Below are 15,593 nucleotides of genomic sequence, written 5' to 3' on the forward strand. Positions count from 1 at the left end.
AGTCGCATTTGCAGCATGGTGGAGAGAGGGGGCGGGCCTCCTACCAGCTCTCAGGAATCTCACTGTGTTGGACTTAATGGAGGTAACAAGAGGGCTTATTGACCCCCAAGGACCCTCAACATCCAAGAGGACTTTGTCCCCCAACCAGTAGTGTGCAAGAGGTTCATTTTCAGATTAGACTGGCCCCCCCACCCATCCCTGCACCAATTTTGGTCCCAGGGACAACATCCCTTGGGCCCAGCCTTTTTATTTATTTTTAATATAGAGGAGGTAGGCCTCGCAGCCCCCTTCCCCAGGCTTATTTCTGTCCCAGCTACCCCTTGCCCTGGCCTCTAGAATGGGTGCCCTGATCTGACCCAGGCTACTCACTCTGTTGGGGACTTCAGAGGGAGCCTCAAGGTCCCTTGCTTGCTGAATGCGGAGCACAGTTTGCTATGGGTTAGCGGGAGCGCTAAAGCTCCCACCAAGCCATAGCAAACAGCTATTTCCTGGGGTGGGCACCCTGGGACATAGCAGGAGCCGACCCTGGGGGGTGGCAGTCCCCAGGGCCATGTATGGCTCTAGGAGGGCTCTCACACAGCCCCCCTCCTTTCTTCTTCTAAGGCCTACCCCAAGGAGGTGGTCCCCGGGGCTGAGAAAGGCCTGGGAGGGGGGCTGCATGGCCCGCTTCCCATTTAAATTAAAAAAATATTTTAGACCAGGGGAGGAGGTGCTTCCTGGGGGGGGTTCCTTAGGGCCCCCCTTTACAAAATAAACAGCCATGGGGAGGTGGTTGCCCTCAGGGCACGAGGAGGTCCGCAAGCCCCACCAATTTATTTTAGATTAAACCCTGGGAGTTGGAGGTCCCCAGGCTGCGGGGGAGGCCATACAGGTCTTCCCCACACTAATTTTATAAATAGTCCGGGGGAGGTGGTGGTCCCCGGGATTTTAATAAACCCTAGGAGGTGGGCCCCATGCATCTTCTGCTGTTTTTTGATTTTTTTACATGCACCCGGGATTTGGCCCACCAGGGGGCTTGTTAAAAACACGCTGGGTTACCGTGTGTCTTTTTTTGTTCGATTTTGCCACAGATTTGCCGAATCACTTGCGAAATTACAGCAAAATGTAATCTCAGAAAATGCTTTTAACCCCCCAGCGGCATCCCTGTGGGCCCCCTCCACCATATCTGGGGGGTTAGGGTATTCCTATCCGCCCCGCTTTTCTTTATTTTGTAAAAAAAATTATGTGGAAGTCTGCTTTAAGCCGAGTCCCAAGATGGCTACCAACACTCCCTGGTTGAAGTGTTTGCAGCCAATCAAATTTCAGCATAGGGACTGTGGATCTGCGAGTCCACTGCAAGGATCTGCATCCCCAGATATCTATATTTTTAACCTTTAAATATACCATATACTACCTAACTGATTTACACCAAATCAAAAAAAGCACACTTCCGGACCAACACCTTGCTTTGTGCCAAATTTGGTGTAATTCCGTTCAGCGGTTCGGGCTGTAGTCATGTTCAAAATGCATGGGGAAAACACACCAGCTGAACCAAGTAAAGTAAAAGTTGTAAAAATGTCTAGAGGATTTGTAAAGTGGCGCCAAAGTTATTGGCAAAACATAAAACTTCCTATGGAAACTAGGTCCCAACTATAACTACCTACTGGCGAGCGCCAGTAGGTAATATATACATATCTTACGGCAAGTGTGATAGATATATATACCCACCTCTGGATTTATGAGTGCATTAGTTTCCAAAAGGAAGACTAAACAAAACCTTCATGGAGGCCAAAACTCATTGTTTCTTTTCTGCACCAATAAATCCAGTGATGGAGTGTCACGTTTCACATTGAGAGGGTGGCAACAGCCATTGTGAGTGACCAGTCAGAAATTGGGTACCAGCAGTCAAAGAGACATTATGAGAAAACAGTGAGATGGAGGCAGTGTGCAGTGCCAGGAAGGCAGCCTTCAAGAACGAGACAGGAGCCAGTTAGGGGGCGACGCTGTCAGTCCCTTGGAGGTAACAGAAAATATATGGGTGTCACATGCCAGAGAGGTGGTGACAGCAGTCAGCAGAGTGTGACAGCGGTCAGTAGAGTGTGACACCACTCACAAAGGGTGACGGTAGAGAGTGACAGCAGTCGCCGAGGGTGTAGACAGTGTAAAGGTGCCAGCAGTCTTTGGGTGAGCTCTGGCGGTCAAAGAGAGTGAGCAAACTGACGTGTTTATTTTGCGCAAACAATACCGGCAAAGTCCTTCTTCGAGGCGCTGTCACTGAGAGGACAGGACAACAGCAATGGAATGACAACACTCAGAGGGGTTGAGACAGCACTAAAACAGAGATTGTCTGTTGCCAGTGAGAGGGTGACGGCAGTCAGTGAGAGGGTGAGAGCAGTCAGGGAGAGAGGGTGAGAGCAGTCAGGGAGAGGGTGAGAGCAGTCAGTGAGAGGGTGAGAGCAGTCAGGGAGAGAGGGTGAGAGCAGTCAGGGAGAGGGTGAGAGCAGTCAGTGAGAGGGTGAGAGCAGTCAGTGAGAGGGTGAGAGCAGTCAGGGAGAGAGGGTGAGAGCAGTCAGGGAGAGGGTGACGGCAGTCAGGGAGAGGGTGAGAGCAGTCAGGGAGAGGGTGAGAGCAGTCAGGGAGAGAGGGTGAGAGCAGTCAGAGAGAGAGGGTGAGAGCAGTCAGGGAGAGAGGGTGAGAGCAGTCAGGGAGAGAGGGTGAGAGCAGTCAGGGAGAGGGTGAGAGCAGTCAGTGAGAGGGTGAGAGCAGTCAGGGAGAGGGTGAGAGCAGTCAGGGAGAGGGTGAGAGCAGTCAGGAAGAGAGGGTGAGAGCAGTCAGGGAGAGAGGGTGAGAGCAGTCAGGGAGAGGGTGAGAGCAGTCAGGGAGAGAGGGTGAGAGCAGTCAGAGAGAGAGGGTGAGAGCAGTCAGAGAGAGAGGGTGAGAGCAGTCAGGGAGAGGGTGAGAGCAGTCAGGGAGAGAGGGTGAGAGCAGTCACGGAGAGGGTGAGAGCAGTCAGGGAGAGAGGGTGAGAGCAGTCAGAGAGAGAGAGGGTGAGAGCAGTCAGGGAGAGAGGGTGAGAGCAGTCAGAGAGAGAGGGTGAGAGCAGTCAGGGAGAGAGGGTGAGAGCAGTCAGGGAGAGGGTGACGGCAGTCAGTGAGAGGGTGAGAGCAGTCAGGGAGAGGGTGAGAGCAGTCAGAGAGAGAGGGTGAGAGCAGTCAGGGAGAGGGTGAGAGCAGTCAGGGAGAGAGGGTGAGAGCAGTCAGAGAGAGAGGGTGAGAGCAGTCAGGGAGAGAGGGAGAGAGCAGTCAGGGAGAGAGGGTGAGAGCAGTCAGGGAGAGGGTGAGAGCAGTCAGTGAGAGGGTGAGAGCAGTCAGGGAGAGAGGGTGAGAGCAGTCAGGGAGAGAGGGTGAGAGCAGTCAGGGAGAGGGTGAGAGCAGTCAGTGAGAGGGTGAGAGCAGTCAGGGAGAGAGGGTGAGAGCAGTCAGAGAGAGAGGGTGAGAGCAGTCAGGGAGAGGGTGAGAGCAGTCAGGGAGAGGGTGACGGCAGTCAGTGAGAGGGTGAGAGCAGTCAGGGAGAGAGGGTGAGAGCAGTCAGTGAGAGGGTGAGAGCAGTCAGGGAGAGGGTGAGAGCAGTCAGGGAGAGAGGGTGAGAGCAGTCAGGGAGAGGGTGAGAGCAGTCGGGGAGAGAGGGTGAGAGCAGTCATAGAGAGAGGGTGAGAGCAGTCAGGGAGAGGGTGAGAGCAGTCAGGGAGAGAGGGTGAGAGCAGTCAGGGAGAGGGTGAGAGCAGTCAGGGAGAGAGGGTGAGAGCAGTCAGGGAGAGAGGGTGAGAGCAGTCAGAGAGAGAGGGTGAGAGCAGTCAGGGAGAGGGTGACGGCAGTCAGTGAGAGGGTGAGAGCAGTCAGGGAGAGGGTGAGAGCAGTCAGAGAGAGAGGGTGAGAGCAGTCAGGGAGAGGGTGAGAGCAGTCAGGGAGAGGGTGAGAGCAGTCAGGGAGAGAGGGTGAGAGCAGTCGGTGAGAGCAGTCAGGGAGAGAGGGTGAGAGAAGTCAGGGAGCGAGGGTGAGAGCAGTCAGGGAGAGGGTGAGAGCAGTCAGGGAGAGAGGGTGAGAGCAGTCAGGGAGAGGGTGAGAGCAGTCAGGGAGAGAGGGTGAGAGAAGTCAGGGAGCGAGGGTGAGAGCAGTCAGGGAGAGGGTGAGAGCAGTCAGGGAGAGGGTGAGAGCAGTCAGGGAGAGGGTGAGAGCAGTCAGGGAGAGAGGGTGAGAGCAGTCAGGGAGAGGGTGAGAGCAGTCAGGGAGAGGGTGAGAGCAGTCAGGGAGAGGGTGAGAGCAGTCAGGGAGAGGGTGACAGCAGTCAGGGAGAGGGTGACGGCAGTCAGGGAGAGAGGGTGAGAGCAGTCAGGGAGAGGGTGAGAGCAGTCAGAGAGAGAGGGTGAGAGCAGTCAGAGAGAGAGGGTGAGAGCAGTCAGGGAGAGGGTGAGAGCAGTCAGGGAGAGGGTGAGAGCAGTCAAAGAGAGAGGGTGAGAGCAGTCAGGGAGAGGGTGAGAGCAGTCAACGAGATGGTGGCAGCACTCTGCGAGAGTGTGGCAATGGAGAGCAAGAGAGCTGCCACACTAAAAGAGAGGGTGCCGTAGCACTCGTTGAGAGGATGACAGCACCAAGTGAGATGGCGACAGCAGTCGGAAGATGAATGTCGCCGCTTGTGACAGCAGTCAGCGAGAGGCGGCAGGGACGACAGCCGATGAAAGGCTGAGCTCTGAATGCAGCAGTGAAGTCAGGTAGAGGAGGGAGGGGTGAAGGAGAGGAGGGCGCAGCGCAGCCGGCTGTGGGAAGTGCCCTCGCCTCGGAATGCAGTCTGTGAATGAACAGTGCACTTGTGTGCAGCCTGGAGACGGAGAGCCGGAGCACTGAGGAGAAAGGGAGCCCTGTGTGCGCCGAGAGCGGGCAGGAGCCCCGTGGACGCCGTTCGCAGAGCTCCGGAGGAGTGTGGGGGTCTCCCATGGAATTCACCTGACCCGGGAACGGAGAGCAGGCTGCGGAGCACCGACGGCGGCACAGGAGCAGCGGCAGAGCCTGGCACCCGGCGACCGCGCGCGCCGCACATGGCGCCCTTTGTCCGGCCGCTGAGCGCCCTTCTCCCGGCGAAGGCAGAGTGCCGAGCCGGGGTGTAGCGGACTGAGGGCAGCGTGCTCCCGTCGCCCCTGGAACGCCTTCACCCGCACTCCCAGCCTGCCCTGGGCACTCTTCTCCGCGCGTGGACCGCCTGCCGTCTCCGTTTCTGGCACATCCCTATGATTCCAGGAGCCTCTTGTCCCCCAAGGACCCGTGGAAAGAAGCCCTCCTGTGGAGAATTGACTGACCCGACCCTCGAACCTTCCAAACTGAAGGAATTGCTGCGGTCCCTCCTGTTCCTCACGCTGGGAGCGCTCTCTTTCCCCCCTGGGCGCGCATTTCCTCCCTTGCCCTCAGTGGAACCTCTCCCCTCAAAGCCGTGGCCCTCTCCCTGCTCCCCTGCGGACCTTTTCCGCCCGTGGAACCCACCCTCGGACCATCCCCTTTCCCTTGTCTCCAGGACCCTCGCCATTTCCCGTCTGCGGACTCCCCCTTCCAGGGAGTGGGCTGTCTTCCCTTGCCACTAACACAAGGATGGTTGGGTATCATCTGGTCGCCGACTGGAAGGAAGACCCCCTCTTCCATGGATTATTTTCTACTGGGCTCTAAGCAAAGGGAACAAAAGCTTCCTCCGAACTTTTGGATTGCACGCCAGAAGGAACGGCGCAAAATTCGCAAACCCCCACCAGGTGAGGCGAATGGGCTCTGAAGGCGTAACGCACCTTGGGGTTCTTTCATCATACTGCCTCTCTGTGCGCTTTAGGGCAGCCGGGTGCCTTTTGTTCGCTGTTTGCCCGGTTACCATTGTCTGCTTTGGAAACGAAATCTGAGACTTTCTAGGAGCGGAGGAACCGCCGGGCTCCGAGTACCGAAAGCGAGCCTGCCGGTCCCGGAAACGGCCGAGGGAGTGTTGCTTCTGTTATTAGAGTGTATTTTATTTTTCTAGCGCCTAAGCCACAGTGGGCAGCAATGCGCTTTAAAAACAAGCGGTCTCTAAATGTTTTGTTGTTGTTATTGAGTGGCTTTAAATGTTTAATTCAAAAACTCAGATGCTCCACTTGAAAGAGCCAGTCCTGTGTGCCCTGGTCGTGAAAGGAGGTTCTGTGCAGAGGTGCAAGGGGGTCGCAGACAAGCTTTCTTTGACGTGCTTTGCGTTCTGTCGAGGGGCTTTTACGCACAAGTTACAAATGCTCGTCCTGCCCTCTCAGCCCATCTGTCATCATTGTATGGGGACTTCTCGACACCAAGAGACGGAGCTGCTCTGATCCTGGGGGGCGGGAGGGTGTCTCCGCATGGGGCATGACACGGATAATGGATGAAAGGCAGAGAGGGAGGGCGGCGGGGGGCCAGCCGCCCCCCAGAGAGAGATGTGCCGGAGGCACGGAGAATGAGAGACGAGCGGCTGGGATGTGTGGGGAGGGAGCGCCCCTCCGGGACGAAAGGGGGAGGCTAATGGGGGGAGGAGGCGTGGATTGAGCTGAGGCCTGAGGCCAGGGCAGACACCCCTTGTGGGTAAGGGGGGGCGGGGTGCTTCCATACGGGTATCAGCAAGTCTGCGCGGGGTGGGTCGGGGGAGATTAAGGAAGGGGTACCAGTGCTTTCCAGAGCTTTAGATGGGTTAGAAGGGTGCTTCTGTAGGGCAGAGACCCCAGATACATCGCATTGAGGGGAATGCCTTCTCCATAAACACTGTGGCTGGACGTGGGCGAATGTGGCACTTCTGTGCCAAGGGGCCGAAGTGTGTGGCAGCGCAAGTCACACCAAGCACTGAAGCGGGTGGTACTCTCAGACACTATAGCACGGAACGATGCGGCGTCCGCAGACACACTATACCAGGGCATTGTCGAGTGTAACACACATGCTACCACTCAATAACCCTGAACACAGTGACACTGTAAGTCACTCACCACCATGACCAGACATTCTGCGCCACGACAAGGCAGAGTGTAGAGTGTGGCGCTGCGAGACTCGCAGGCGGCATGGCACTTACGAGTGTGGAGCCGCCGAGTCTTCTGCACACCGTAGATAGAGCCTGGCTGGCACTCGGGGACCCACCGTGCCGTGGCATGGAATGTATGCCACTGGCATGCTACCTACATCAGGGCATTGCTGAGGGCACCGCTGCCAGACAAACTTCATGATGCCATTGGACAGTGTGCCACCCGCAAGCCATGTGCATTTAAACGGTTTTGAGTGCCGCACTGCAAGCAAGACGTGCCATGTCACTGGATAAAGTGCCAACTTCACGTCCTCGGCACTTCGAGAGTGTGGAGCGTGACAGTGCAAGACACAAGGTCCCAGGCACTGTCAAAAAGGCGGCGAGAAAACGCCATCCTCAACAGGTACTGAAAAACATGGCATCGCATGTCTCACTGTGCCAAGCCGCAGAAGAGTGTGGCACCCCTGACACGTGGTAGCAGAGCCTGTGAAAAGAGTAGTACCACGGAGGCACGTGCCAAGACATCGGGTGAGTTTGACATCCCGAGAAAGGCCATGCCAGGTCTTTGATGAGAATCATGCCCCTATGCAGACCGTGCCATACCTTTGGTGAGTGTGGCGCCCTCATACGCACGCAGTGGCAGGTATTACAGTGGCGACCCAGACACACTGTGTTAGGAGCAGTGCGCTCCAGGGAGGTGATGAATGTGGCTCATCCCAGGGCAGTGGTAAACACCTGTTTAAGAGTAAGTGTGGCACCCCGGGACACTCTGTCCCACAGAACGCAGGGCCACTAAGGGACATGCCACTCCTAAGACACTGCCAGGACGTGTGCAAGTGTAGCCTGGCGCAGAGAGGCTGCTGGAGGGACGTGGAGGGGCCGAGCCTCCGCCGTGGCCTGCAGCCGCCTCCTGTGTGGAGGTTAAACGACGGCTGGCCCGGACATCCGCCTCACACCGCCCCCTGCCCTGCCTGCTCTCCCTGCCCGGGGGTCGGCTCAGATGAAAGAGACACATTAGTGACCGGGTCATCCGTATTCTTCACACCGAGCCAGGGCTGCTGCTGTCAAGGGAGCTTCCGCGGCACCCCTCCCCCACTAAGCGAGATCTATGGGCCGTCATCCAAGCCCTGGTCTTGGGGCCGTTTGTTGCTGACTGACAGCAGGGCCGCCGCCGCCGCCTGGGCTCATCGGCACTCAGTCCCAGCAGATGTACCTGGCGCATTGAAAATGTGACGACCGTGCACCTTCTGCGCGTCGGTGAACCTAACATTGAAGGAATTGTAGTGTTTAATTAGCATCGCAGACAGTCCTCAACATCTCTGGGCCCTACCAGCGCGTTTCCTGCCCCCTACCTGGCCACGTGGAGGGGCTGGCGCCCAAGGAAAATCACGTAAAATCCGAGAGCATAGGAGGTCCGTGGCGGGTGACATGTTTACACAGGGTGCTTCAGAGTGACACCAACCACATGCTTGTTTGTGCATGTCTTTTTATACACGTGTGTCTGTATAGATAGATAGATAGATAGATAGATAGATAGATAGATAGATAGATAGATAGATAGATAGATAGATAGATAGATAGATAGATAGATAGATAGATAGATAGATAGATGTGATTTTTTCCAGAGTCACTTTTCTATGCGTTGCCGGGAGCGCGCAGTTGGTCGCTCGACATTTTAAAACGCAACTAATACAGTTTAATTTTGCGAATAAAACAACGCGGCGAATATTATTCGCATGTTTTGCGCATCTCCTCACAAAAGCAACGGAAAGATGAAATGTCCCCGGCTGAGGCGGCCGAACGCTTGTCCTGCGCCGCACCCAGCCTGCCAGGTGCAATTTCGGTTTGTAAAGTGCTCGTTAACAACAACGTTTTTAATTAAAAAATATAAATCAATGCACACAGGAGCTCAGCTGGTTATCACGTGTTTTAATTTCTGAAGACCGGAATATTCACCAGGCTGAAAATAAGATGAAAACGCAACAAGGGCGGTCACAGCGCACAAAAGAAATTTAATAGCGAAGGGACTTCTTTGTCAACAATTCCGGGCATCGTCTACCCCTTGACACATTTCCTTTTGTGGGTTATTTTACCTCCATTTTTCTTTCCAATTCCGTAAAGGCATTTTTTTTTTTGTTCTTATTTATTGATATTTTTGTGACACGTCTTCTTTGGTTCAGTGAAATTGTAAAGACTGCTTTTTAGAATTCTGTGTGTGTCTCATAGACAATATTCATTAAAGCCTGTACAATGCTCCGAGAAGGGTCGTTATTTGACTGTCAGACTTAATACGAACAGGCGATTTTTTTAGATAGTTCTCGTCACTTTTTCTAATTTGCTTCAGCCGGGTTTCTATATAGCTCACTTTGGAAACACGCCGCCTCTCAGCGCTTTAGGAGTGATAAGGTAGCTGTAGAACTGAAGACTTTAATTGGTTGATTGCAAGTGGTCAGATTTCTACCAAGGGGCTTTGGGGGCGACCAATGTGGTCAGTGTGATGCCATGTGATACGTCACTTTAAATTAAGAAAGAAGGCCTCAGATAGGAACCTCGGCTACTGTATGTCGATTTTCACTACGATATGTAAACTGCGCATGAAATTGGCACCCTTTCGGTCAAAGGTCAACGTGCTGTATATTTAGAAAAACATGTCAATTTGAGGATATTTGTTCAGGGATAGAACACCTCAGAGACAGATGAAGTAACATCTTTCTTTTCTAATTAACGCATTCACACTGATTGTGTGTATATATATGATGTGTGATGAGTGCCCACTTCATACAGTGGTGCCATGGTGCCGCAGGATGTGTGGAAGGCCCCGAAGTGGCTGGGCACTGGGGTGTACCTGTGAGGATCATGAGTCACGCGACTGCACAATGCAACACGTCCTGCGTTGATGTGTCCTGGGCCATAAGCGTAACAGCTGACATGACATTTAACATGCCTTACACCGCCACCTAACATGGAACATCACATATGACCAGCAGACAGCTCTCTGACACCGGACTAGAGAACTCCCTTCTCAGGCACCATTTACACACCTGTGGGGGTGGGAATAGAAGCACCCACACCCTCCCGGGGTGGGTTGGGGGGGGGGCCGAGGCTCTCCCTCCGCGTGAACCTAAGGCAGCCGCTGTCACCCATCTAATCGGAGGCAGCCAAAAGCGCAAAATATTGTTGACAAGTCAAGCATTGAGCTATACAAGAACCGGTGAACATAACATAAGACAACATAACACATAATAAATAAAAGTGCATGCCATATCATAACAAGTCACAAACCTCGAATTTCAAAGCACCATTCTCAGTAACATCACTTACACCGAAGTCGGGTGGTTGCAGTTGAGGCCTGCTTATGGGGTCCACTTCCCCGGGAATAAGAAACAAGACAAGAGACGGCCCTCAGCTAATCTGTCAGCAACCGCAGCAAACGACTCAACCCACAGCAGAAGCTGTGCATACAAGAACAGAATGATTTAAAATAAAATGACTAATAGCAAGAGACCTAAAGCATAACATATAACAGCGCGTATCGCTCTGTACACTAGAACAACATTCAAAGCAGCCGCCAGCACTACATAAAATGCATCACAACTTAAAATGTGTCCTCCATAGAACACAGGACTGTATAAATGAACATACAAAACAAAAGACTGCAAACCCTAACATCGGGCACAGCAGCTAATATACCATGCAACAGAACGTATAGCATGTAAAATGTGTTCCGTACATTAGAACGCAGTAACACGGAATATGCAACATACATAACATGCACCATTACCGGAAATCCACGTATAAAATCACAAATGGCATATTACAATATGCGTTTGTTTCCTAAAACGCTTCCACGCCCATTATACAATTTTGAATACATCAAAATGTTTGCAAAAAAAAGAAAAAAGCGCAGACGTCTTTACGTTCTCTTTGTCTGCCTTGAAATATGAATAGGTACACGTGTTTCGGGGGTGGGGCTCAGCATAGGAACTGCTGTTTTCTATAAGACAAAATGTGTACTTGCAGAAACCTTTTGTTCTGCCTCCTTGGTACCACTGTTACAGTAAAATGTCCTATGCATCAGCAGGTTAATTAAAAGGGGGCTGCACCAACAGCCCGTGGGTGTTTAGCATGCTTAAAAAGGCAGGCCAGCCCCCCGCCCCGTGCTCTCCCCTCCCCCACCCCCCACCGACAGACGGAGCCGGGGGCGCGCCGGCCCTGCCCGTGTAGCGGTTTAGCAGTCTATCGATTTCTGATTAGGACTTCTGGACTCGGCGGCCTCGTGGCTGCCAGGCCTGGCATGTGCGCGCTAGATTTCCCCTGACAATGCACGTGCTGCTTGGGGGTTGCTGCTACAGGCGTCCCTCTTAATTAGACCCCTGAGCCCGCAGCATCCCCCGCCCCCCTTCCAGCACCCCCGTGCCCTCTGTGCAATATTAATGATGGTGAAGGGCCCCTGGAGCGAGAGGAGGGCTGGGCAGGATGGAGTTGGACGGTCGTTGTACTGAACCATGACCACTACAGCCCCTCAACACACATACACAACACGTCATACATGTAGATACTTGTAAACAGGAGGACCGGCCTTTGATCGTAACGAGGCATGTGTTTACTATTTTAACTCCGAGGGCGCCTAAATACTGGCTTACGTTAAATAGCGGGTCGCAGTGACTTTAGCAGCGCTTTTAGTTTTTCGAGCAGGTCCAGTCCCCACAGTATGTGTTAAACGTGCACGCACGTGCATAAGGCACGTCACACCCGTACATTGTGGAGCAGTAGTTTATTTACTACTCTAATTCCACGCTAGGTTACACAGCAGGTCAAGGGGACCCCCAGCGTTTTTATTTAGCTATTTGACCCGGCCTGGTCCCCTGCATGCACGCGCACACAGACCATCTATTATTCGTATGGCCCAATCATTAACAATATCTGCAGCGCGGTTCTATGTTGAGAGTTGCTGTGACATTTGTACAGAGTCACCCGTTGATAACTCTGGGGAGATAGCCTATGTATCGGCCTGTCTTCGATCTGTCTATCCGTGGAACAATGGCAGGGCCACTGAAGTTTTAGGATTCTGTGGCTGCGGCGAACCCCCTTTCCCCCCATAATTATGGATATGCCATAGTTGCCACATAAAACCCATGTACCGCATAATTTGAAGATTTTAATTAAAAAAATAATTCTTCTAGCTCAAAAAGATCACATCTCCTACAGACGCAGCGGGGTGTTGCTGCTCAGTGGAAGGCCCGGGTTCCGTTGTTTATTGCTGTATTTGAGAGTTAAAGTTGTCCTAATGAGGTGAAACGTTTGCTAAGATTGTGGAAGCACCGGTGAAAATATCACGAAATACTGTCACAACGTGCTGCATTACGCAGCGTAATTTGCCTTTTCTTGCTGCATAATTTATTCAACGGTGCCAAACATTCGGTCCTCTCCTGCCGCATAAGTCCACTGGCCCTGAACTTTGTACTGTCTACCTAGCCCCCAGTCCCTCATCACGCTTTCTACGTACATATCTTTGCCCGTGTGCTTATTTATTTAATGCAAACTCGCATTCCTTGTTTTAAAAACAGTTTAAGGCCTACTGTGATGTCGGCGCTTCTTGAGAAGTATTTTAAAAAACGAATGCACATAAACACTTAGGTGGCACATTTTGGTAATTGCCGTCTGCTTGTAATAACAAGACCCAGACACACAGTCGAAATGCTGACCCTGTGTGATGGCCTTGGCCGGGTGCCAGAAAGACACACTGGTCTTGATCTGTGGAACGTTTTATGCAAAGGCGAAGCGAGCCCCTGTGTGCATGCTTGATGAAAACAGTTTGGTATCAAACAGGCGGGATGGGCTTTTATTTGGACAGGGGGGGAGGGGGGGTCAGCTCATGCACCCTCGCTGCCGAAGAGATGTACCTGTCTGGCCGCGAGTCCTGTGGATTTTAACACACACGTGTGTGGGAGGGGCACTGTCTAAGATGGGGTCTGGGTGCATTGGTAGTCACATACATGCCCAGGGGTAGCTGCTCCCACGGCTTGCCCTCTGGTACTTGTAGTACTGACCTTGCTGCCTCTAGTCACGGGGGACACAAAGGCAGCGTTGGCAGGAACAGGAAGTAAACAGGCCATTCGGAGAGCTGCTTCCTGTCTGCGGCTCCCCTCCTTGTCCTTCTGTTAGCTCCTCAGAAGGCTAACGAGGCCCCACTCAATTTATCTCGTGCGGGAAGGGGGGTGGGCAATATCGGGGAACCCTCCAGAAGTGGCCCTTATTGGAAGGAAACTCATTCCTGTGACAGAAGAACTCAAGAGCGCCCCCTCCCCCTTACGTCATCGGACTCTAAACTCTGCTGGTCCTCTCTTTCCTGCCTATTTATTCAATGCTCATCTCTGCCCCGAACCCCTTAATAAACCCATATACGGCGGCCAGGCCCTGATGGATGAAATCTCTTCGCAATGCTGTGTTATTCACAAACATTTCATGTCCATTTGCATCATGTCTATACTGTTTGCCCTATGCCATGGCCATGGCATTTAACTGACTCCCCAGTCCCTATGTAACTACCGCTTCTGAGAAGCGCCTAGTGGCAGTAAGCGCACACATCTGTGTTTTATTTTAGCCCCACCCTCGTTTGTTGCAAATGTCAGCCATCATGATTTGAGTATAAAGACTAGGTTAGAGATGGGGTGTCTCATCACTCCCATGTAGGGTGGAGGGCTCGGGAGAGTGAGTGGGGTCTAGACAGATGCCAGCATTCCTAGAGTCAACATGAAGCTAGGGCAGGCTGGAGCAGAGGCACAGCTTTCATTGGTGCAGCAGGTGCAGTGGCACCGGGTTCCAGGGCCTCAAGGAGCACAGGGATGCATGGTCATTTCTATATTTCACCATTCAAATAGCGGCCAGGAAGCCCATTTCCTTCTTTGCACCAGGGCCCCCGACAGGCTTCACCAGTGGGCTGCAGGGTGAATGACTTGGTTGTGTTCCCTCATGAGATTTACTTCTGCTGGAGCTGTGTCCATGATGCATTTTGGAAAAGTGTTTCTATTGGACCGTCAGTGCCCATCCGCGCTCTATACCCTGCCCTAGTGGATGGAGGTGTTTAAGGGGTCAACATTCATGCCTGGTGTGATGTCTCCGTAGACAACAGCATTCACTGAAAGGGATCTATGCATCTCAAAGGTTACAAACCAGGCGGGTCCTGTCAGACTTTCATCCTCCCAGGGCGATAAAATGACACCATTCACTATTGGGATGCAGGTGCGCATTACAAGCTGCTGTGTTGCATATACACGGTCATTTTATCTGTGATCGTAAGTTCTAATGGTCAGTTCAAGATGAAATAACGTGTTTGCGAAACATTTCCACATGATGACTGGAAAGCGACAAACACGTATCGTGGTTCTCTTTAATTGTGTGGTGTCGCGCGTGCAGGAGCCCATTTACTTTTCAGGGTAGTGTGCTTCTTTTTTTTAATCACGTGTTGCTAATCTGGACTTTTTGAGGTACAGTATTTGGTGACTGAAGTTGCTTTGTGAGATGGTGGACTCTGAGCACACCACGTTCACCTCGGAGAAGGAAAATCACACAATACCCTTTTAAGAAGGAGCGCCGATGAGAGGTGTGTGGAATGTCGTGGGTTTGTGTGCAGGAAAGTGACGAAATGCCTCATGTTCTAAATGTTACAGTCAGAGGGCGCCCTCTACTGCCGACTTTGTGCAACTGCAGTGAGCTCGCGCGATAAAGCACTCTTTGTGTACTGTTTATGTGGACGGCGGCGCTTTCAGCATTATATATCATGTTGTTTTCTTTCTTTTATTAGGCCTCGGGTGGCGGCTCGGCGAGACGGTTTAACAGCACCACAAATAAAGGTAAGACCACAAGCGTTATCGCAGCGGGGTTGTTTCTCATTCGCCTCTTCCGAGGCGGGGAAGGATGGCACTGTATTTAACTTAACTCCGGCTGTCGTTCTGTGGCAGTTTGTCAGCGGTGTTATCTTTTCCATCAGTCTGCATTCTATATTGTCTCTCACTGTAAACAAGACAAGGTAGAGCAGCTTTAACGAGAACGCGCGTAAAAACGGAGGTGACTGGACCCTGACGCGGTGGTTTCCTCGAGAGTAGTGTTTTATTGCGTGGCCCTTCGGACTCCGGGAGCGCGCTCGTCTTTACGCGCCTGCCATTGATTTCCTGTAAATCTGGAACAACATTCACCAGTGGAACGGTCTGGAGTTTGCGAGTAGCATACGGCAGACTGTGGAATATTAGGGAAACATAAATAGACAATAATACCTTTTATGTGTAAATCGTCTATCGTGTGCAAACGCTGGCCTGTTTATCTGAATGCTGGTGTGTTTACCATTATAGCGTGGCTTAGTAAATACGGGCACGCTTCTGATTTCAATTGATAACCGAATTGGGCCAGCACATATTATAGTTTAGTTTATGTGTATTCGGAATATTGTTTTTCAGTACAATGGTTTTCATGCATATGTTCTAATCGACGTCTAACTGTAGATAGGCAGAGAGACACGCAGATCGATAGATATAAAGATAGACGGGCAGATAGACAGACATATGGATAAATAGATA

At 52.2% G+C, this 15,593-nt stretch overlaps 1 protein-coding gene across 7 annotated transcripts in view; it reads left to right on the forward strand.

Annotated features, from left to right (window-relative positions):
- The window catches only part of AUTS2 (activator of transcription and developmental regulator AUTS2), a 2,674,869-nt gene that overhangs the window by 2,515,192 nt on the left and 144,084 nt on the right, over window positions 1–15,593 (forward strand). For 6 of the 7 annotated variants that reach the window (XM_085649809.1, XM_085649808.1, XM_085649807.1 and 3 more), the window contains one exon: window positions 14,825–14,873. In XM_085649809.1, the coding sequence (XP_085505935.1) occupies window positions 14,825–14,873 (49 nt within the window). Of the gene's footprint in view, window positions 1–4,772; window positions 5,771–14,824; window positions 14,874–15,593 lie in introns of those variants that run through there. The other variant, XM_085649813.1, reaches the window with a different exon arrangement.

The sequence above is a fragment of the Triturus cristatus genome, chromosome 3_2, assembly GCF_964204655.1.
Source record: "Triturus cristatus chromosome 3_2, aTriCri1.1, whole genome shotgun sequence".
Classification (NCBI taxonomy): Eukaryota; Metazoa; Chordata; class Amphibia; order Caudata; family Salamandridae; genus Triturus; species Triturus cristatus.